Source organism: Heteronotia binoei, chromosome 3 (assembly GCF_032191835.1).
Source record: "Heteronotia binoei isolate CCM8104 ecotype False Entrance Well chromosome 3, APGP_CSIRO_Hbin_v1, whole genome shotgun sequence".
Lineage (NCBI taxonomy): Eukaryota > Metazoa > Chordata > Lepidosauria > Squamata > Gekkonidae > Heteronotia > Heteronotia binoei.
In genome coordinates, this window is record NC_083225.1 from 183,471,189 (window position 1) to 183,495,249 (window position 24,061).

At 46.5% G+C, this 24,061-nt stretch overlaps 1 protein-coding gene across 12 annotated transcripts in view; it reads left to right on the top strand.

Annotated features, from left to right (window-relative positions):
- DLG2 (discs large MAGUK scaffold protein 2) overlaps nucleotides 1-24,061 on the top strand; it is a 1,647,444-nt gene that overhangs the window by 1,196,415 nt on the left and 426,968 nt on the right. For all 12 annotated transcript variants that reach the window (XR_009555217.1, XM_060234983.1, XM_060234984.1 and 9 more), the window contains one exon: nucleotides 20,944-21,080. Coding sequence is in view for 11 of the 12 variants with exons in the window: in XM_060234983.1 (XP_060090966.1) it covers nucleotides 20,944-21,080 (137 nt within the window). In the remaining variant the exon portion in view is untranslated. The remainder of the gene's footprint in view (nucleotides 1-20,943; nucleotides 21,081-24,061) is intronic.

Below are 24,061 nucleotides of genomic sequence, written 5' to 3' on the forward strand. Positions count from 1 at the left end.
CAGGCAGGGGCCAAAGCCGAGAAAGCCCTGGCCCTAGTTGAGTAGTCTCAGAAACTTACGGAAAGGGAGCATTTATGAACGAGTGGGCTATAGGGCTACTAAGCCCCAGGGCCGGGTGGGGGTTCTCACACCTGGGAGGTTCCCAACCTGCCATCCCACATTGGGACAGTGAGTGGAATCTTCCCAGATGTCGCCGGCATGATGGCGTCACCTGCAAGTGATGTCATCACAAAGGCGACGTCACGTGTCAGCCACTCTAGGCATTTCTGGGAAAACTCTATGGTTTTCCTGGATTCTCTAGCAATTTGGGTGGGAAACTCTACGGTACAAAAGGTACCGTAGACTTTTCCCTTTCCAAAATGCTTCAAGCATCCGGGAAAACCATAGAGTTTTCCTGGAAACGTCACTGGTGCGATGACGTCATTTGCGGAGCCTGCAGGGGACTTGGCAACCTCAGTGGGCTATAAACCCGGGATTGGAATTCCATCCAGCTGCAAATACTTTGAAATGCAGGCAGAGCTGGTTTGATTTCTGGGGAATTAGGACCACTGCCGGTTCACTGCCTCCTTTCCACCAGGGGATTCCCTGTGTTCTCTATCAGTCCTCTGGATGACTCGGTCACCCAGCAACCGCTCTGAGTATCAGAGGCCCAGGCCTCTCTGGAGCTTGGTATTTTGCAGTCCGTTTCTTGCCCCGGGGGCCGTAACCAGCTCTAGCCAGCTCAGCCTTTCGTTTCCTCATTCCCTCCCCCCACACACACATGCATCCCAGCTTATCCTGTCTAGGCCCCGCATGTCAATCCTTGTCCAGCCGGAGGGCACGGCCCTTGTCTTTTGAGCCATGAAGAACGAGCGAAAGGTCACGTCCGAGGGGGGGTTCCTCCCTCCTTCTCGCGGTCGTCGGTTCCCCTAGGGCTGGCTTGTGCGGTTTGCAAAATGGAGATGTGTTTTTGTGTGTGTGTGTGTGCATGTTGTTGTGTCGCTGCTGCATTATATGGAGTCAGACCACTGAGGGGGGTTGCCAGCAGTGTTCCCTTTAAGCTGAGTTAGCGTGAGCTAGCTCACAGATTTTTAACCTCCAGCTCACACCTTTTGGTCTTAGCTCAGGAAGCGTGACCCCAGAGCACACGCATTGATGCAGTCGCTCACAGCTTTAATGCCGGTAGCTCACAAAGTTGAATTTTTGCTCACAAGACTCTGCAGCTTAGAGGGAACGTTGGTTGCCAGCCTCCAGGTGAGAAAGCAGCCCTAGAGGACCACAGAAAGGAGCAAAAGCATACAAATAAACGGTGGAATAATGACAAAAAACCACTATATAGCAGGGGTGGTCGATGGTAGCTCTCCAGATGTTTTTTGCCTACAACTCCCATCAGCCCCAGCCATTGGCCATGCTGGCTGCGGCTGATTGGAGTTGTAAGCAAAAAAAAACATCTGGAGAGCTACCGTTGGCCACCCCTGCTATATAGGAAATGCAGTGTAATAAGTATTCAACCTTTTAAAGCTATACAGCTGTGGGCATAACGTGTATCATCAAAATTGTGTGTATTATTTCTAACCGTACAATATCCATATCCCCGCTTCAAACCCTTGGACTGTGAATTTTGATATTTTGGGGCTTTATTGGATGCAGTTGAATGAAGCAAGGGTTTGGATATTGTAATGTTAGAAATTATATACAGAATTTTGATGATAGACGTTTTGTCCATAGCTTTAAAAGGTGGAATAGTTATTATACTGCGTTTCCTATATAGTGCTTTTCATTAGTATTCTACAGTTCTGTGTATGTATGCTTTAGCCTCCAGGTGGGACCTGGACATATGGTAGGGTTGCCAATCCTCTAATGGGGGCAGGGGATCCCCCAGTTTGGAGGCCTTCCCCTGCTTCAAAGTTATCAGAAAGCATAAAGGAGGGGGAGAGAAATATCTGCTGGGAACTCCATTATCCCCTATTCCTGCATTTAGGTAGGGAAAATCCAATGCATGGTTATAGGATGGGGGAGACTTGTCTTAGCAGTAGTATGTGCGAAAAGGATCTAGGGGTCTTAGTGGATCATACGCTGAACATGAGTCAACAGTGTGATGCGGTGGCTAAAAAGGCAAATGCAATTTTGGGCTTTATCAACAGAAGTAGTGTCCAGATCACGTGATGTGATGGTATCGCTTTATTCTGCTCTGGTAAGACCTCACCTGGAGTATTGTGTTCAGTTTTGGGCACCACATTTTAAGAAGGAACAGGTCCAGAGGAGGGCGACAAAGATGGTGAGGGGTCTGGAGACCAAGTCCTATGAGAAAAGGTTGAAGGAGCTGGCCATGTTTATCCTGGAGAGGAGGTGGCTGAGAGGTGATATGATCACCATCTTCAAGTACTAGAAGGGCTGTCCTATAGAGGATGGTGTGGAATTGTTTTCTGTGGCCCCGGAAGGCAGGACCAGAACCAATGGGTTGAAATTAAATCAAAAGAGTTTCCGGCTCAACATTAGGAAGAACTTCCTGACCGTTAGAGCGATTCCTCAGTGGAACAGGCTTCCTCAGGAGGTGGTGGGCTCTCCTTCCTTGGAGATTTTTAAACAGAGGCTAGATGGCCGTCTGACAGCGATGAAGATCCTGTGAATTTTGGGGGAGGTGTTTGTGAGTTTCCTGCATTGTTCAGGAGGTTGGACTAGATGACTCTAGAAGTCCCTTCCAACTCTATGATTCTAAGACCGATTCCCATAGAGCACAATGGAGAATCGATCTGTGGGTATCTGAGGCTCTGCAAGGTCTGTTTTTTAAGGTAGAGGCACCACATTTTCAGCATAGCATCTGGCATGTCTCCTCAAAACACTCTCCAAATTTCAAAAAGGTTGGACCAGAGGGTCCAATTCTACGTCCCTAAAGAAGGTGCCCCTACCCTTCATTATTCCCAAATGGAGAGAAGGCATTTAAAAGGAGTGCATTCCCTTTAAAGGTGATGGCCGGAGCTCCCTTCGGAGTTCAGTTGTGTTTGGCACAATGTTGCAGCTGGCTCCACCCCCAAAGTCCCCAGATATTTCCTGAGTCGGACCTGGCAACCTTAAGATCTGGAATTCAAGAGGGGATTGGATAAACATAAACATGTGGAGCAGAGGTCCATCAGCGTATTGTTGGAACTCTCTGTCTGGGGCAGTGATGCTCTGTATTCTTGGTGCTTGGGAGGGGCACAGTGGGAGGGCTTCTAGTGTCCTGGCCCCACTGATGGACCTCTTGATGGAACCTGGGGGTTTTTTTGCCACTGTGTGACAGAGTGTTGAACTGGATGGGCCATTGGCCTGATCCAACATGACTTCTGTTATGTTCTTATGGAAGTACAACTGATCTCCAGACTACAGAGGTCAGTCCCCTGGAGGAAATGGCAGCTTATTGCCTTCTCCCTCTCCTCCCTTCTGTGCAGTGCAGTATCAATAATATGTTTTCTTTTGAGTTTTTGTGGACTTTGGGCTTCAGAGAGAGGGTCAGGGAAGCTGGCAGGACAAAATTCCAGGATTTCTGGTCTTCCTGGGCCACTGGAGCCTGGGAAACTGACCTTGTGGTTATGTAATGATTGGATTTGGAGAGAAGATGGCATGGTATAGCCCAGGGGTGACCAAACTTGCTTAACGTAAGATGTTTGAAAGCCATAAGACATGAACGCCAGATGTTTGAAAGCTGCAGGGAGGAGGGAGGGAAAGGTGGAAAGAAAGTAACTTCAACTTCACATGCCTCCTCCAAGCCAGCCCATGCCGTGGTGGGAGCTTTGAGAGACACATAATGTGTGTGAAAGAGCCACAGGTGGCTCCCGAGCCACAGTTGGTCACCCCTGGTATAGCCCAGTCTTGTCCTATCTCAGAAACTAACTGTGCTTCCTACTTGGATGGGGGAACCACCAAGGAAGGCTCTGCAGAGGGAGGCAGCAGCAAACCACCTCTCTTCATCCCTTGCCTTGAAAGACCCTTGCTGGGACCACCGTAAGCAGCTGCCATTTGACAGTGAGTATTTACATATGTAATCACTCTGCTGGAGGCAGGGGCAGAATTCTAGCAGGAACTCCTTTGCATATTAGGCCACACCCCTCTGATGTAGCCAGTCCTCCAAGAGCTTACAAGGCTCTTTTTGTGTAAGCTCTTGGATGGTTGGCTACATAAGGGGTGTGGTCTAATATGTAAAGGAGCTCCTGCTAGAATTTCTCCCCTGACTGTCAGCAAAACTGCCATGTGTTCCGGGCAGATGATTGGCTACATCAGGGGTGTGTGGCCTAATATGTAAAGGAGCTCCTGCTAGAATTGCACCCCGGTGAGCTCTATGTTTATTCAACCATAGGAATTTTATTCAAAGCTGTATCAGGGAAGACCAGGTCTTGCTGAGATTGAGGAGGTGTATGTAAATCAGATATATAGGTTGGTTCAGACTGGGGTTTGTTTGTTTGTTGAATGCACTTCCGGCTGGTTTTGTGTCAGGGGGTGTGGCCTAATATGCAAATGAGTTCCTGCTAGGCTTTTTCTTCAAGGAAAAAAGCCCTGGTTCATATCGTTACTTCGTTTGAATAAAAAGCGCTTCCCCCCCCCCCCCCCGTCTACCCATGAAGCAGCATCCCAGCCTCCTAGCGATTCCAGCTGCCCTTATCCGCAAGCCGCGATAGTCTCTGAGAGTACGACCTTGGCACCTCCACTGTCCAAAACATCTCAGGGTGAGAAATGATACTTGTAAGCCTCACAGACTCGATAAGCCTGATTCAACAGCCAGCTGCAGCTACAAAGCACAATGGTGCGTTGCAACACATTTTGAATCTATGTGGAAGTACTTATGGCAGGGGGTACATCTTGACAACAAGGCACAATCAGGGGTGGAATTCTAGCCATTCCAGCAGGTGCAAGTGGAGGAGTGGGGAATCAAACCTGGTTTTCCCAGATAAGAGTCCGTATACTTCACCACTACACCAAACTGGCTCTCCAGAAGAAGAAGAAGAAGCCTGCCTGCCTGCTTATAAATCCAATTTTTTTCTTCTTTTTTTGCTGCTGAGCTGATATAATTTAGTTAATACATGTCAGGGGTGTGCAGCGTTTGCAGATGAGTAATGCGTTTGAGTTGTGCGAATGAGCCCCGTCACCTCTTTTTCTAAGAAATTACCCCCGCTTTTACCTCTTTGCATAGCTCTGCTAAAGGATCCCAAACAGAACCCCCCTGGTGACTCTCGGCAGGCCAGCCTTGATTTCAGAAACCGTAGGATGAATCTTTTCTTCTTCTTGGGCAGAGAGGGAACCAACTTTTTCTTTTTTCTTTTTGCGGTGACGGAGACATCCCTGTTTGACATGCCTCGCTGTAGAAAAAGATGTGACAACGAAGATTGAAAATGCCACCAGAAAAACCGGAGCCTGACATGTCTAGGCAGTGTTTCATTGCTACAGTTTAATACAAACCGGAGAACAAATGTTTCCATTATGTCGCTTCATGGTTATCTCCCAGTTCCATTGCAGCCATTTGGCACCCGGGCCTCAGAGTTAAACTTTTCTGACAACAGTAGCTTGACAGGCAACGGCCGCAGCAGGAAGAGGGACGCCCCTTGGTGTCGCTTCAGCTCCTGCTGTTGGCACCGAGATGATATCTGAGAGTTGAGCCCCACACGAAGAGTAAAGTCAGGGGTAGAAGATGAAGAAGATATTGGATTTATATCCCGCCCTCCACTCCGAAGAGTCTCAGAGCGGCTCACAATCTCCTTTACCTTCCTCCCCCACAACAAACACCTTGTGAGGTAGATGAAGATATTGGATTTATATCCCGCCCTCCACTCCGAAGAGTCTCAGAGCGGCTCACAATCTCCTTTACCTTCCTCCCCCACAACACACACTCTGTGAGGTAGATGAAGATATTGGATTTATATCCCGCCCTCCACTCCGAAGAGTCTCTGAGCGGCTCACAATCTCCTTTACCTTCCTCCCCCACAACAGACACTCTGTGAGGTAGATGAAGATATTGGATTTATATCCCGCCCTTCACTCCAAAGAGTCTCAGAGCGGCTCACAATCTCCTTTACCTTCCTCCCCCACAACAGACACCCTGTGAGGTAGATGAAGATATTGGATTTATATCCCGCCCTTCACTCCAAAGAGTCTCAGAGCGGCTCACAATCTCCTTTACCTTCCCCCCCACAACAGACATCCTGTGAGGTGGGTGGGGCTGGAGAGGGCTCTCGCAGCAGCTGCCCTTTCAAGGACAACCTCTGCCAGAGCTATGGCTGACCCAAGGCCATGCTAGCAGATGCAAGTGGAGGAGTGGGGAATCAAACCCGGTTCTCCCAGATAAGAGTCCACGCACTTAACCACTACGTCAAACTGGTAGAATTCTAACAGAAGCTCCTTTGCGCATTAGGCCACACACCCCTGATGTAGCCAATTCTCCGAGAGCTTACAAGGCTGTTTTTTGAAAGCTCTTGGAGGATTGGCTACATCAGGGGTGTGTGGCCTAATATGCAAAGGAGCTCCAGCTAGAATTCCACTCCTGAGTAAAGCCACTTCTGCTGCGGCGAAGTTGGTGCTTCAATAATAATAATAATAATAATAATAATAATAATAATAATAATAATAATAATAATAATAATAACAACTTTTTATTTCAAGCATACGGTCAGAATAGGAAAAGAAAAGATAAGCCCAAACTATGGCTATGATGAGCCATTTTTACCCCCTCTCTCTTTCTCTCTCTGTTTTCCTCCTTTAAGCATGGCTTTTGGCAAGGCATGTAGGGCAGGTTCCCACGCTTCAGTGGAAGCTTCTGAACAACCATCAGGGGCAGCCCAACAGAGAGTGCATTGCAGTAGTCTAGCCCACCTCCCTCTCCCAAACCAGCCTCTGACCCCTTTCTAGGGAGCTTTAGCCAGGGGTCATAGACACTGTTGCCTCCTTCTTTCTCTTTCTTGATCTGAAAGTAAAAACATTATTAAAACTGGGAAGGCAGGAAGGGTTGCCCCAGTGCTTAGTTCTTGTGGCTTCTTCTTCCATGCCCAGGGAAATGTTGATTGCCACCTTGGGCTCAGGACACAATTTTCTCCAGGCCACTTTGGCCTGGGATACTGGACCCTAGAGGGAATGCTTATTAAATTTGCAGATGATACTAAATTGGGAAGGGTTGCAAATACAGTAGAAGGCAGAAACAGGATACAGGATGATCGGCTGGAAAACTGGGCTGAAACCAATAAAATGACTTTTAACAAGGATAAATGCAAAGTTGTGCATTTAGGTAGGACACATCCCATGCATGGTTATAGGATAGGGGAGACTTGTCTGGGCAGTAGTATGTGCCAGAAAGATCTAGGGATCTTAGTGGACCATACACTGAACATGAGTTAACAGTGTGATGCAGTGGCTAAAAAGGCAAATGCAATATTGGGCTGTATTAACAGCAGTAGAGTGTCCAGATCACGTGAAGTGGTGGTATCGCTTTGGTAAGACCTCATCTGGAGTATTGTGTTCAGTTTTGAGCACAAGATTTTAAGAAGGATATAGACAAGCTGGAACGGGTCCAGAGGAGGGCAACAAAGATGATGAGGGGTCTGGAGACCAAGTCCTACAAAGAAAGGTTGAGGGAGCTGGGCATGTTTAGCCTGGAGAGAAGGTGGCTGAGAGGTGATATGATCACCATCTTCTAGTACTTGAAGGGCTGTCATCTAGAGGATGGTGTGGAATCGTTTTCTGTGGCCCCAGAAGGTAGGACCAGAACCAGCAGGTTGAAATTAAATCAGAAGAGTTTCCGGCTCAACATTAAGAAGAACTTCCCGACCGTTAGAGCGGTTCCGCAGTGGAACAGGCTTCCTCAGGAGGTGGTGGGCTCTCCTTCCTTGGAGGTTTTTAAACAGGCTAGATGGCCATCTGACAGCAATGCGAATCCTGTGGATTTAGGGGGGGGGGGACGGTATTTGTGAATTTCCTGCATTCAGTAGGGGGTTGAGCTAGATGACCCTGGAGATTCCTTCCAACTCCATGATTCTATTATTAGGGGGCCAATACAATCTATCTCATTCTGGGCTATATCACCTTCCTTTTTGTCATTTCTTCCAAAGAACTTATTTGGTTTTAAAGAACTCAAAGATAAAGAAATAAATAAAAATAATAAGTAAGAAATAACAAAATATAAATATACATGGCCACCCTCCCCCTTCTACATTTGCAATTTCCATGCAGCTTATGGAAAACTCTAACAGTGCATTCAATTACTGTCATAATATTACAAATCCAGTTTTCTAATTATTGTCATAATATTACAAATCCAGTCTTCTAAGACTTTCTCTTAAACGTAATATGATAGCATTATTTCCTTCGTTCCATCCAGTAAATATATTATTATATTCATTTTAATGTATGCCCCCCTTACTTATAAACATAGAAATCCCCCCTTCTACAATTACAATTTCAACATGGCACGTGGAAAAAACTAACAATGCATTTAATTATTGTCATGATGATACGAAACCAATCTTCTTAACACTTTAAGTTCTCTTAGATCCAGTTTAATAGCATTCTTTCCTTAATTCCATTATTGTTATAATTGTTATTATAAGTTTCCTCACCATTACTGTCAGTCTCTTCGTTTCTTTTTGTTTTTCAAATGCATTGTCTCTGTCCGTCTTCTGAAACGTTCTCTTTACACAAGGGAGCAAAAACGCAGCCCCATGTCGAGGGCATTACAGTAATCCAATCTCGAGGTGACCGTTGCATGAATCACTGTTGCCAGGTCCCGATGCTCCAGGAAGGGGGCCAACTGCCTTGCCCGCCTTAGGTGAAAAAAGGCTGACTTAGCAGTGGCTGCTATCTGGGCCTCCATTGATAGTGAAGGCTCCAGAAGAACTCCCAAGCTCTTGACCCGGTGCCCCGTCAAAAACTGGGAGAAGTATTTCCCTCCCCAAAGCGCCCCGACCCACGAAAAGGACTTAGCTGGATTCAGCTTCAACCCACTCAGTTTTAGCCAAGTTGCCACGGCCTGCCATGGGACGCAGTCAGGCTGGCCATCCATTAGCAGATAGAGCTGGGTGTCATCTGCATATTGGTGACACCCAAGACCATGCCTCCGGGCAATCTGGGCAAGGGGGCGCATGTAGATATTAAATAGCATCGGTGAGAGAACTGCTCCCTGAGGCACCCCACAATCTAGTGTGCGCCTCTGGGACAGCTCACCCCCGATTTCCACCCTTTGTCCCCGACCCTCGAGGAAGGAGGAGAGCCATTGTAAAGCCGACCCCCTAACCCCTACGTCAGCGAGGCAGCAGGTCAGTAGCCGATGGTCGACTGTGTCGAATGCAGCCGACAGGTCTAAAAGCATCAGCACTGCCACACCACCTCCATCCAGATGCCGCTGGAGGTCATCTGCCAAGGCAACCAGCACTGTCTCCGTCCCGTGACCTGGATGACAGCCAGACTGGCAAGGGTCTAGGATGGCCCATCCGGTCCAACGCTCTTGTGTCACACAGTGGCCAAAAAAAACAGGTGCCATCAGGAGGTCCACCAGTGGGGCCAGGACACTAGAAGCCCTCCCATTATGCCCCTTCCAAGCACCAAGAATACAGAGCATCACTGCCCCAGAAAGAGAGTTCCAACAATACGCTGTGGCTAATAGCCACTGATGGATCTCTGCTCCAGATGTTTATCCAATCCCCTTGAAGCCATCTATGCTTGTATTCGCCGCCACCTCCTGTGGCAGTGAATTCCACGTGTTAATCACCCTTTGATTGAAGAAATACTTCCTTTTATCAGTTCTTTTTTCGGTTTAAACAATTTTATTGATAACATATGGTAACAATATCTAATTATATCATTACTCTCCTTTTATCAGTTCTAACCTGACTGCTCAGTAATTTCATTGAGTGCCCAAGAGTTCTTGTGTTGTGAGAAAGGGAGAAAAGTACTTCTTCCTCTACCTTCTCTATCCTATGCATAATCTTGTAAATCTCTGTCATGACACCCCTCAGTCGATGTTTCTCCAAGCTAAAGAGCTCCAAGTGTTTTAACCTTTTTTCATAGGGAAAGTGTTCCAAACTTTCAATAATTCTAGTTGCCCTTTTCTGCACATTTTTCAATGCTATAATATCTTTTTTGAGATGCGGTGACCAGAATTGTACACAGTACTCCAAATGTGGCTGCCCCAACGATTTATACAGGGGCATTATGATACTGGCTGATTTGTTTTCAATTCCCTTCCTAATAATTCCCAGCATAGCATTAGCCTTTTTCATTGCCTAACCCAGGGGTGGCCAAAGGTCGCTCTCCAGATGTTTTTTTTTTTGCCTACAACTCCCATCAGCCTCAGTCAGCATGGCCAATGGCTGGGGCTGATGGGAGTTGTAGGCAAGAAGCATCTGGAGAGCTACTGTTGCCCACCCCTGGCTTATCCAAAAGGCGGGGTGTTAGTCCATTGTATTCAGATGCTGCTGATCATGAAGCCGGAGGGTTAAATTCCACCCCACTGGGGCCTAAGGAGGGCTTATTGCTTTACAGCCAGCAGGGGGGAAGCCCATTTGAAAGGTATAATGAGGAAGATCCATCAGCGGTAAATGTAACCTTGTGTAATCATCTACTTCATCCCGGTTTTTAAAAGTCTGCCAGGCGCCCTTTATGGGATCATAGATTTCAAAGGCGGCTGTGATAGATTCACTTTTCCTCATCCGTCCAGGGTAAATGATTCTTGCCCTTCTTAGATGAAGCACTCTGTACTGGCTAAATGGGGGGGAAAGACAGGTGCCATCCGTCTGGTAACTGGAAATGTGACATTTTCTAGGCTTGATGTGTTTCGTTTCCTCCTGGTCCTCCTTACGTAGTGCTAAAATGCAAGAGAGTTTAGAGCAGTGGTCCCCAACCTTTTTGGCATCAGGGACCGGTTTTGTGGAAGACAGTTCTTCCACGGACCGGTGAGGGGGGTGGGGGCATGGTTTTGGGATGATACAATTGTGCACTTTATTTTGGTGTGGTGGTTACATGTGCAGACTCTTATCTGGGAGAACCGGATTTGATTTCCCCCCTCCTCCACTTGCAGCTGCTGGCATGGCCTTGGGTCACTTCACAGGGTGTCTGTTGTAGGGGAGGAAGATGAAGGAGATTGTGAGCCACTCTGAGATTCGGAGTGGAGGGCAGGATATAAATCCAATGTCTTATTATTATTATATTGTAATATGTAATGAAATAATTATACAACTCGCGGCCTGGTTGCTAACAAGCCATGGACCGGTACTGGTCCATGCACTGGAGGTTGGGGACCCCTGGTTTAGAGCAATGGCAGAAGGATCCTGGGGAATAAGGCAGGATTCTAACCCAGTGCACAGCTCTGCATGGAATTCCTTGCAGGGTGTGTATTGTAAGCAGGGCTTTTTTTGAACAGGAATGCAGTCCTGGCTGGCTGGGTGTAGGGGGTGTGGCCTAATATGTAAATGAGTTCCTGGTGGGCTTTTCTACAAAAAAGCCCTGTGCTGTGCCATCAGGGGGTGTGGCCTAATATGCAAATTAGTTCCTGCTGGGCTTTTCCTACAAAAATAGCCCTGATTGTGATTGTGCCAGACACCCAGTGGGGTGCTATGACAGCCTGTATAGTAGTATTGGGTAGTGTGTTAGTGTTAGGTAGATATGAGTTCACATCCTTATTCAGCCATGGAATTCATTGGTTAACCTTGGAGTCCAGTAGCGCCTTTAAGACCAACTAAGTTTTATTCAGAATGTAAGCTTTCATACGCATGCATACTTCTTCAGACAATGGAATGAGGTACAGTGAGCAGAGCTACTTAGAAGAAGAAGAAGAAGATGAAAAAGATATTGGATTTATATCCCACCCTCCACTCTGAAGAGTCTCAGAGCGGCTCACAATCTCCTTTCCCTTCCTCCCCCACAACAGACACCCCGTGAGGTGAGTGGGGCTGGAGAGGGCTCTCACAGCAGCTGCCCTTTCAAGGACAACCTCTGCCAGAGCTGTGGCTGACCCAAGGCCATTCCAGCAGGTGCAAGTGGAGGAGTGGGGAATCAAACCTGGTTCTCTCAGATAAGAGTCCGCACACTTAACCACTACACCAAACTGGCTCTCTTATAGCTGATGGGCAGTGGTTAAGAATGCAAAGTGGTACAAAGTTGGGATCCAATGGCAAAATAGTGAAATTAACAAACTGAAAGAACATTTGGTCTGGATAGCATTTGCTTGGGAAACAGCAGCTTGTCAGAATGGGAGAATGATGGTGAGGGTGTCATAAGGCAATAAATGCCGTCTGTTAATTGCTTCTATTGCTTGCAAATCTGGGTTAAACTGAGGACATGTCTTTCCCAGAGGTGTTCCTGTCCACTTAATTTATTTTTTAACAGGGTTAGAATTCTAGCAGGAGCTCCTTTGCATATTAGGCCACACACCCCTGATGTAGCCAATCCTCCTGGAGTTTACAGTAGGCCCTGCACTAAGAACCCTGTAAGCTCTTGAAGGATTGGCTACATCAGGAGTGTGTGGACTAATATGCAAAGGAGCTCTTGTTAGAATTCCACCCCTTCTTTTTAACATATAACATACATTATAAACATCATTCTAGTAAGCCATTAGGAAAAAAGAACGCATTAAAGTATAGCGGAAGATTTGTTTAGTATTTTTGTAGGTTCTGATATGGTATCTATTTAGAATTGGATAGTATGCCTACATTCCAAAATGCAAAAGTCGTGTGAGGCTAAAAGACAGCTGTTATCTAAACCAGGAAGGTCACATCACCCAATGTGATATGAAACGTCCTAAAGCCTCCTGGGAAACAGAACCAAAATTTCAGAGACAGAGTCTAATTAATATAGGAAAGGAAATAGCAGTTACCCCCCCCCCAAAAAAAGTTAAGGCTTAGCTGTCAGAAGTCCGTTACGTAAACAGGATTTTTGCTGTTATTGCTATCAATTAAATGTTTGCTGCTGGAATGTTGCCTGCCAGCCTGTTATAAACTTGTCATAAAGCTTTCTTCTGTTTGGACAGCAATTGATTCCTGCGGTTATCAATTTAGACGGAAACAAATGACGATCCCAGAAAACGTGGGGGCTGCCGGTCTCCTGGTACTTAACAATCTCTTTATATCATTCCGCCCTGTCACATCAGCTCAGATCACTTCCCCTGGACGCATCGCGTTTCTTCCTCGGACGCTCGCTTGCCTCTAATCGGCAGCATTAAATTGTTTTGGCTGCCTTTTTTTAGACCCCCTCTCGATAACTGGATCTGAAACCAAGATCATCGCACACTGTGTCCTCGGACAGAATGTCCACAGTATTCTCAAAGCCTCCAACTGTTTTTCTGTTTCCTACTGTTAGAGCCATGGCCGCAGTTAGGCTGGGCCCAGACCGGCTGTTTAAGCCAACAGAGGGATGGTCCCTGTAAGGCTTAAAAAATGCAGGTCACATGCACACATCTGGCTAGCGGTCCACATCTGTATTCACCTCGTCTGCTGTTGGTAGAGTGACTTAAAAAGCTACCACTTAGTAGTACGGAAGTATAAAGAAGAAGATATTGGATTTATATCCCGCCTTCCACTCCGAAGAGTCTCAGAGCAGCTCACAATCTCCTTTACCTTCCTCCCCCACAACAGACACCCTGTGAGGTGGGTGGGGCTGGAGAGGGCTCTCACAGCAGCTGCCCTTTCAAGAACAACCTCTGCCAGAGCTCTGGCTGACCCAAGGCCTTGCTAGCAGGTGCAAGTGGAGGAGTGGGGAATCAAACCCGGTTCTCCCAGATAAGAGTCCGCACCCTTAACTACACCAAGCTGGCTCTCCTGTGTCCAGATCACATGAAGTGATGGTATTGTTTTACTCTGCTCTCGTAAGACCTCACCTGGAGTATTGTGTTCAGTTTGGGGCACCACATTTTAAGAAAGCTGGCCATGATAATTACCCATGGTAATTACGCCCCATGTTTTCAAACCATCTATGTCGTCTTAAATAATTAATTTTAATTTATTGTCTTAATTGTTTTAACTATTGGCTTAATTGTTTTAAGAGCCCCGTGGCGCAGAGTGTTAGAGCTGCAGTACAGCAGTCCTAAGCTCTGCTCACGACCTGAGTTCGATCCCCAGTGGAAGCTGGGTTTTCAGGTAGCTGGCTCGAGGTTGACTCAGCCTTCCATCCTTCTGAGGTCAGTAAAATGAGTACCCAGCTTGCTGGGGGAAAAGTGTAGATGACTGGGGAAGGCAATGGCAAACCACCCCGTAAAAAGTCTGCCGTGAAAACATTGTGAAAGCAACGTCACCCCAGAGTCGGAAACGACTGGTGCTTGCACAGGGGACCTTTCCTTTCTTAATTATTTTAACTATTCTGATGTTTTATTGTTGATTTTACTGTTTTAGCTTGTTGGAATTTTATGAGAAAGGGAGGACTAAAAATGTACAAAATAAAATAAAGGATAGAGAAGAGCTGGAATGGGGCCAGAGGAGGGCAATGAAGATGGTGAGGGGTCTGGAGACCAAGTCCTAAGAGGAAAGGCTGAAGGAGCTGGGGATGTTTAGCCTGGAGAGGAGGCGGCTGAGAGGTGATATGATCACCATCTTCTAGTCCTTGAAGGGCTGTCATCTAGAGGATGGTGTGGAATTGTTTTCTGTGGCCCCAGAAGTTAGGACCAGCACCAATGGGTTGAAATTAAATCAGAAAAGTTTCTGGCTCAACGGAGGGGGTTAGAGGCTTGCAGGACCTCACCCAAATTCCGCATACTCTTCCAGCTTGCTTTTGGCTAACTTTGAGACTTGTAACAGCGGGAAGAATCCAGGGAATACTGACATCATCGAACTTGAATAATATCAGAATTAGCACCAACTGTTTTTAAATTGTTTTAAATTTAATCGATTTTATTACGATGATGCACTGTTTTATGATGATTGTTGTAAGCTTCCCTGAGCCTGCCTCGGCGGGGAGGGCAGGGTATAAATTTTAATAAAACCTAAAATGAAAACATTATAAAGAACTTCCTGACAGAGCAGTTGCTCAGTGAAACAGGCTTCCTCATGAGGTGGTGGGCTCTCCTTCCTTGGAGGTTTTTAAACAGAGGCTAGATGGCCATCTGACAGCAATGCGGATCCTGTGAATTTAGGGGGAGGTGTTTGTGGGTTTCCTGCATTGTGCAGGGGGTTGGACTAGATGACCCTGGGCAGGGCTTTTTTGACAGAAAAGGCCCAGCAGGAACTCATTTGCATATTAGACCACACCCCCTGTTATCACTATTGTTTCACATGGGGCATTTCGGATAGGAAAAGCCCAGCAGGAACTCATTTGCCTATTAGGCCACACCCCCTGTTATCATTATTGTTTTGCGTAGGGCATTTTGGATAGAAAAAGCCCAGCAGGAACTCATTTGCATATAAGGCCACACACCCCTGGCACTAAGCTATCCAGAACTGCGTTCCTATGCATTCCTGCAAAAAAACCAAAAAACCCTGACCCTGAGGGTCCCTTTTAATTCTATGATTCTGAATGGTAGCAAATGGTGAGGTGTTTTTGAGGCTCCTTTCCCGGCTGTCTGAAGAGCCGGAAAGTGCCCGGGGAGTGGCGGTAAGATACATGAGCACTGTGAATGCTCCTCTGGGATGTACGCGGTCCGTCTCTGATACGGCAGCAGGCTGCATGCCATCTGGCCGTCCTAGGGCGCTTCTGTTTGGCTAGATGGCCATCTGACAGCAATGAATTTAGGGGGAGGTATTTGTGAGTTTCCTGCATTGTGCAGGAGGTTGGACTAGATGACCCTTCCAACTCTATGATTCTATGACTGTCGCAGGAGATGGAGCCTGTCGTGCAATGGCTGCTGCAGCTTATCTTCAGTCACTCAGTGGAGATCCTTGTGCTGTGGTGACAGCTGCTGTTAAAGCGACTTTTTCAAAACAAATCTACACAGCTGATCCAATCTCCGATAGCCAATCAGAAACCTTGCGTTGTATCTGTGATCGGAATTGTGACTAAAATATGGAGTCCTTGCCTGGCTCATTGGAGCCTTTAGGACTGAGCTTGGGGACTCGGGAACAATGGGCAGTAGGATCCAAATCCCTGCTGCTCTGCTCCAATCACAAGCTCCTGGCTGGTTTGAATGGTCCAATAGCATGCTAGCACAGAAATCTTGAGTGTATATATAGTTGGCCCCGCGGGCCCAGTTTTCAGTCCTTGAATGCAGCGCTATACTATGCTCCATCTAATGAAAGAGCTATGATCACTACCACCTCGGCTCATCATTGCGTGGAACCCACTAGGTTATACCTTGCCTTTCCTGATCGGATATCAGCTTCTGGCTGCATCTGGGGTGTTCTCTCTTCTGTTTGCAGATTCGGATCCAGAAACAACTCCATATGTTGCCAAATTCTTGGCAACAGCATTGTCCCTGAAGTGCTATTGAGACAGGTTTTAATTCATAGGTGTTTTATGGGGGAGAAACTGTGCGTGAGTATTGTCTGCTCAGATGGGCAGCAGCTCTCCAGGATCTTAGGCTGAGGTCTTTCAGATCGCTTACTAGCTGATCCTTTAACCGGAGATGACGGGGATTGAACCTGGAACCTTCTGCATGCCAAGCACAGGCTCTACCACTGAGCTCCAGCTCCTCACCATCATGGCCACATATATCTTGGAGAGCCCTCTCACTCTCTGAATATGAATAATCAGTTTCCTCAATGGGAAATGAAAGGACACTTTATTTTAATCATCCTTGTAGTTGGAAGTCATTTCACTTATATTTTTAACTATGATCATAATTCACACAGAGTTCACGGATTTCTAGAAATAGTTCAGGAAGTTCCGTCTCATGATGTATTGTCAGTTTCAGCTGGCTTTAATTAAGCCGTGATATTATGACATCCTGTTCTTTCTAAGGAGAATAACCTTAGGAGAATTACGGCATACGATCGGTCAGATGAACTAAATTCAGAACAGCTCTGCAGTAGTGGGAAAAGGTAAATGGTATTCTCTGCAAGTCTTTCTACCCAAGGGGAACGTTCCAGGTTTGCAGTGGCAACTTTTTCGATATTTCATAGATCCTGCTCACATTCTGTTTCTTTTAACATCTGCTTCTAGTTCAGTTTAGGTTCTCTGCTCTTCCCTTTCCATTCTGTAGATTCAGTTGTATTGAGTGCCTGTTGTACGTGAGGTTGACCAAATCCAGGTGCCGGGTCACCATGGCTCCTAGAAATTTCATTGCAGCACTCTGTACTTTCTGTGGTAGCAATAATTAGAAAATATGGTCATCCATAACCCTGAACCAGTTTGGTGTAGTGGTTAAGTGTGCGGACTCTTATCAGGGAGAACTGGGTTTGATTCTCCACTCCTCCACTTGCAGCTGCTGGAATGGCCTTGGGTCAGCCATAGCTCTGGCAGAGGTTGTCCTTGAAAGGGCAGCTGCTGTGAGAGCCTTCTCAGCCCCACCCACCTCACAGGGTGTCTGTTGTGGGGGGAGAAGATATAAGCAATTGTGAGCCACTCTGAGACTGAGATTCAGAGTGGAGGGTGGGATATAAATCCAATATCATCTTCTTCTTCTTGAAGACTGAAATATGAGTTGGGATCCTGCATTTTTTGGCTGGAATCTAGAACCAAAGAACATTGATAAAGCATTATATGGTTTCTATACTTCTCGATATATGACAAAGGGAGCTTTAACTCTCAAAAGCTCACACACTGGAAATCCTACGAACATACAAAGCTGCCATCTACTGAATCAGACCCTCGGTCCATCAAAGTCAGTATTGTCTACTCAGACTGGCAGCGGCTCTCCAGGGTCTCAAGCTGAGGATTTTCACACTTATTACCTGGACCCTTTTTAGTTGGAGATGCCGGGGATTGAACCTGGGACCTTCTGCTTACCAAGCAGATGCTCTACCACTGAGCCACTGTCCCTCCCCTAATCCTGTTGGACTTCAAAGTGCTACTGGACTTGAATCTAGCTATACTCTTTGCAAGTGTTACTTTTCTTTATTTCATTCCTATATATCAGGGGTGGCCAAACTTGCTTACTGTAAGTGCCACATAGAATAAACGTCAGATATTTAAGAGCCACAAGACATGAACAAATATTACACACACGTCTGTATTAAAGCTCTTAATACTTTATTTGCACAGTAAGATAAAATACATCTGTATGCACTTTGCAACACAACCATGCTAGAAGGAGATTTAAAAAAAAAAAAAAAGCTGGGAATAACAGTCTCCATAAGACTAGCATAGGGAACGGTTAGGGAATTATTTCTTGGCACCATTGGGAGAAGGAAACACACACCTACCATATAAATCACTGGCCAGCATTTGTATCATTATGCATCTCACCTTGCCTTGGCACCAAGGTGAGTAAATACAGCTCCCACGAGAGCTATGGAGCTAAAGGAAAACTCTGCCCAGCCCTTTTTATTTCTGATCCTCCTTCCTGCGGCTCCTTCAGCTCCTGCACTCTCTTTCCCCACACTATGCCTCTGGGAAACCTCTGTGGTGGAGGAGAAGAGCCTTTAAGTCTGCCTATTTCCCCCTCTCTTCCCACTTCACACATGGCAGAAATAGTCACCTACCTATGGGCGAGTACTCAGGGACTGACTGAGGTTCCAAAACTAAGCATGCTTACTTGAGAGTAAGCCTGGATTAAGTTCCTCCTTAACCTCCATGAGCTGCATAATATGTGTGAAAGAGCCCCATGTGACACCGGAGTTGCAGTTTGGCCAGCCCTGCCGTATACAATATAGGTATCCTGCATTTTCAGAGAAAAATATTGGCGAAACAGGAGAAACAGATATTGGCACAATAGTATCCAGGGCTTTTTTTTTTGTAGCAGGAACTCCTTTGCATATTGGGCCACACACCCCTGATGTAGCCAGGGTTGCCAGGTCCAATTCAAGAAATATCTGGAGCCTTTGCGGGTGGAGCCAGGAGACTTTGTGGGTAGATCCAGGAGCAAGGTTGTGAGAAGCATAACTGAACTCCAAAGGGAGTTCTGGCCATCAGATTTAAAGGGACCGCACACCTTTTAAATGCTTTCCCTCCATTGGAAATAATGAAGGATAGGGGCACCTTATTTTAAGGCTCATAGAATTGGATCCCCCGGTCCAACCTTTTTGAAACTTGGAGGGTGCTTTGAGGAGAGGTGTTGGATGCTGTGCTGCCAATCTTGGTGCCTCTACCTCAAAAAAAACAGCCCTTCTACAGCCCCAGATACCCACAGATCAATTCTCCATTATACCCTATGGGAATCAGTCTCCATAGGGAATAATGGAGTGTCCAGCTGACAGTCCCCCCCCCACCCCCCGCTTTCTGATGACCCTGAAGCAGGGGAGGGCCTCCAAACCGGGGGATCCCCTGCCCCCAGCTGGGGATTGGCAACCCTAGATGTAGCCAATCCTCCTGGAGCTTACAGTAGGCCTTGTACTAAGAGCCCTGTAAGGATTGGCTACTTCAGGGCTGTGTGGCCTAATAGCCAATAGTTCCTGGTATTAAAAAAGCCCTGCCCAGGTCCAACCTGGAGGTTGGCATCCCCAAAAGTTGTTGCCGCTATTGTGAGAGAGAGGGGAGTAGGCTCTGAGGCAACCTCCTTCTGGACTGAAGAATATTCAGTCCCCTATTCTGGCCTCTCCTATAGATCCTTTATGCCCCAACTCCCCATAGTCAAATCACAAGGGAGACCCAAGCTTTAAATGATAGATTGGTAGCAGGTAAGCTATGTGCTCCCTAAAGGTCTCTTATTTGGAAACCTGCTAGACTAAGCCTGTACTTATATGTGAGGTATACAGAAACCCTTGCTTCTTATATTTTTTGGCCACTTTTGATGGTGTTACCCCAGGCTTTTTCTGAACAAGAACGCACAGAAACGCAGTTCCAGCTGGCTTCATGTCAGGGGTATGGCCTAATATGCAAATGAGTTTATGTCGGGCTTTTGTCCCACAAAAAAGCCCGGTGAGAAACAATGACGACATCAGGGGGTGTGGTCTGATATGCAAATGAGTTCTTGCTGGTTTTTTTCTACAAAAAATGCCCTGGTGTTACCTCACATCCAGGGATACCAGATACTCTGCACCAGAGAATCATATGGTAACATTCTGATGTGTGGGTGAAGTCCTCAGAACTATGGAGATATAATTTGCTTTATTAAGTAACCACACATAATAAAAGAAGCAGCACCTAGTTGTTTACCATTTCATTCCTGGATGTGGGTCTTTGTATATTTTTATTGAAGGGGCCAAAACGTATATGATCAGTGCAGTTATTAGAAATCCATCAAATTTTGAAATTGTAGATGGTTGGCAATTTTATGCCGTCTGGCATTCAGACATTATGTTTTAAGTTCATATTTGTGTATGTTTTATAATAAATAATGTACATTTTATGACCTGAGATATAGGCAGCTGCTCCATTTCACAGTGTAAATTTGGGTTAAGTTTTTCTACCTTTTCCTTGTTCTCTGAAGGCAAGACAAAAATACAGATGAACAACAAAGGTTTATTTAACAGAAACTATTCAATAAGGTGTAAGGAAGGGGAAGAGATTGTAAGCTGCTCCAAGACTACTACCTCTTCTTCTTCTTCTTCTTCTTCTTCTTCTTCTTCTTCTTCTCCTTCTTCTCCTTCTTCTCCTTCTTCTCCTTCTTCTCCATCTCTTCCTCTTTCTCCTCCTCCTTCTTGAACATATGAAGCTGCCTTATACTGAATCAGACCCTTGGTCCATCAAAGTCAGTATTGTCTTCTCAGACTGTCAGCGGCTCTCCAGGGTCTCAAGCTGAGGATTTTCACGCCTACTTGCCTGGACCCTTTTTGGAGATGCCAGGGATTGAACCTGGGACCTTCTGCTTACCAAGCAGATGCTCTACCACTGAGCCACCGTCCCTCCCTTCTTCTTTCATAAAGTCCTACATATGTCAACTTAGAGCACCTTGCTCTTCATGTGGCCTACCGACAATTAAAATGCATTGATCTTCTGTCCTCTGTCTCATTGCTTGTACCTTTTGAATCACACTCGTCTTCCTTTCTTTCTCAGGTCTCGGATTCAGCATCGCGGGAGGTGTAGGGAATCAGCACATCCCTGGAGACAACAGCATTTATGTCACAAAGATTATCGACGGAGGGGCAGCGCAGAAGGACGGGAGGTTACAAGTCGGAGACCGGCTCCTTATGGTGAGGATATGTGCGTGTATGAATGTAAGAGCGAGCTGTGCTGGATCAGACTGGAGGTCCATCCTGTCCAGCATCCTGTCTCACACATTTGACAATTGGATGCCCCTGGAAGCTGGACACAGAGGCCAAACCTCCTGGAGGCCCTGTTGTTGCCTCCCAACACTGATACTGATGGACCTCCTGATGGTGCCTGGTTTTTTGGCCACTGAGTGACACAGAGTGTTGGACTGGATGGGCCCTTGACCTGATCCAACATGGCTTCTCTTATGTTCTTATGTGACACAGAGTGTTGGACTGGATGGGCCCTTGACCTGATCCAACATGGCTTCTCATGTTCTTATACTCAGAGGTATACTGCCTCTGAATGTGGAAGTTTCAATTAGTCACCCTTGCTTCATAGGCACTGATGGACCTGTCTGCCATGAATTTGTCCTCTCTCCTTGAAAAGCCAGTGAAACAAGTGGCCTTAACTCAATGTTCCCTCTAAGCTGCAGAGTCTTGTGAGCAAAAATTCTACTTTGTGAGCTACTGGTATTAAAGTTGTGAGCCACTGCATAAATTATTGCGCTTTGGGGTCATTTTTCCTGAGCTAAGACAAAAATTTGTGAGCTGGAGGCTAAAAATCTGTGAGCTAGCTCACACTAACTCAGCTTAGAGAGAACACTGCCTTAACTACATCCTGTGACAGGAAGTTCACAAGTGAATTGCCCTTGATACAAAGGATATGAGTGGTGTGTGCATGACATTCTATAGTTCAGTGCGTGTGCATAATTTAATATAGTTCAGCTTTACAGCAGGGACAACTGCTTAAAGGGCACAATAGGAAGACTGGTTCTAGAGCCAGTTTGGTGTAGTGGTTAAGTGTGCAAATTCTTATCTGGAAGAACTGGGTTTGATTTCCCACTTCTTCACTTGCAGCTGCTGGAATGGCCTTGGGTCAGCCATAGCTCTCGTAGGAGTTGTCCTTGAAAGGGCAGCTTCTCTGTGAGAGCTCTCTCAGCCCCACCTAAATCACAAGGTGTTTGTTGTGGGGGAGGGAAGGTAAATGAGATTGGGAACCACTCTGAGACTCTTAGATTCAGAGTTAAAGGCGGGGTATAAATCTACGGTCTTCTTCTTCTTCTATCCACTTCCTTTCTCACTTCCTGTTTGTTGCCCTCACTCTTAGACGGATGGAGGTTATGGGGGGAAGGTCTTCTTTGGTCAGCCCACATTGCGGTATTCCTGTGCGTAGCTGACAGAAATGTCCCTCTAGCTGTGGAGTGCAGGGAGGTAAGGAATTGAGAGGGAAATCAGTACATGTCCACCTTTTGGTAGACTGTCTTGTTTCATATGTGAACATGGCAGATAGCTGATATCCCCTGGCATCTCATTGGGTGTCTGTTGTGGGGGAGGAAGGTAAAGGAGATTGTAAGCCACTCTGAGACAATGGAGTGGATGGCGCGGTACAAATCCAATTTCTTCTTCTTCTTCTTCTTCTTCTTCTTCTTCTTCTTCTTCTTCTTCTTCTTCTTCTTCTTCTTCTTCTTCTTCTCCTTCTCCTTCTCCTTCTCCTTCTCCTTCTCCTTCTCCTTCTTCGCTGGGTCCAGATGGCCAGTTAGAGCTGACACAGAGATAACCCCCAGGTGGATTAAAAACTAAAAGTTTAGACATGCACATCTTCTCCCATTGAAGTTCAGACATCCTGCTCCCATACTCACCCTGTCCCCTGGCGTCTCTAGAGCGGCATAAAAAGCCACCACTTCCTAAGTGGTAGCAGATCTCCCAAGCACTTCCCTGCTGCCTTTCCCAGACATCTGAACTGGGAAAGCACCTCTCAAGTGCTTGAATGGTCTGACCACTCCTCCAGAGCATGCGCAGCCCGTCTCTCTCCCATCAGCGGGGCACACACCGTCTGACTATCCCCAGGTCACTTTCCACTGTTTTGAGACACTTTCTTCTGAGCTGAGACACTGCGACCCCAAGCTGCTGATCCAGACCCAGCCAGAGATTCTCTACCACAGAGCCAGACCAATTCCCCAACATATGAAGTTGCCTTATATTGCATGATCCATCAGTATTGACTACTCTGACTGGCAGCGGCTCTCCAGGGTCTCAGAGAGCCAGTGTGGTGTCATGGTTAAGAGCATAAGACTCTAATCTGGAGGACCAGGTTTGATTCCCCACTTCTCCACCTGCAGCCAGCTGTGTGACCTTGGGCAAGCCACAGTTCTCTCAGAGCTGCTATCTCAGGAGCAGTTCTCTCAGAGCTCTCTCAGTCCCACCTAACTCCCAGGGTATCTGTTGTGGGGAGAAGAATGGAAGGAGATTGTAAACTGCTCTGAGTGAAGAGCAGGGGATAAATCCTCCTCCTCCTTCTTCCCAGGTAACATGCCCTAGAACAGGAGTGTCAAACTTGCAGCCCGGGGGCCGAATCAGGCCCCTCAGAGTTCCTTTCAGGCCCCTGAGCAACTGGCTGTCATCTGCTTTTTTCTCCCTCTCTCTTGCTTCCTTCTGCAAACAGCTTGCTTTGCCGGGCTTGTTCAATCACACAGGAGCTATAGAACAAAGCCTCTGTTTTCTCCATTGGCTGAGGCTCCCCCCTTGGGGAGGGAGAGCTTGCTTTGTCAAGATCTCTCGATCACACAGCAGAGCTACTTAGCCAAGCCTCTTCCTTCTATTGGCTGAGGCTCCTCCCCCTCCTGGTCCCCTGGGGAAGGAAGGGAAAAGGCAGCGCTTCCTTTGCTCAGTACCTTTAAGACTAACGAGTGCTAAAGTTTTAAGCGTGTTTTAAGTTGTTGTTTTTTTAAAAAAATATATATTTAATTGTTTTTGTCCGTGTCCTTTATAAAGTTTATATCTCTGCTACCTAATCTTAACAGGTACACACATGGCCCAGCCTCTTATTTATGTCAGATTCAGGCCTCATAATAAATGAGTTTGACACCCCTGCCTTAGAAAGCTGTGTTTACTTATCCAAGCAATTATTTTACAGGTTGGGA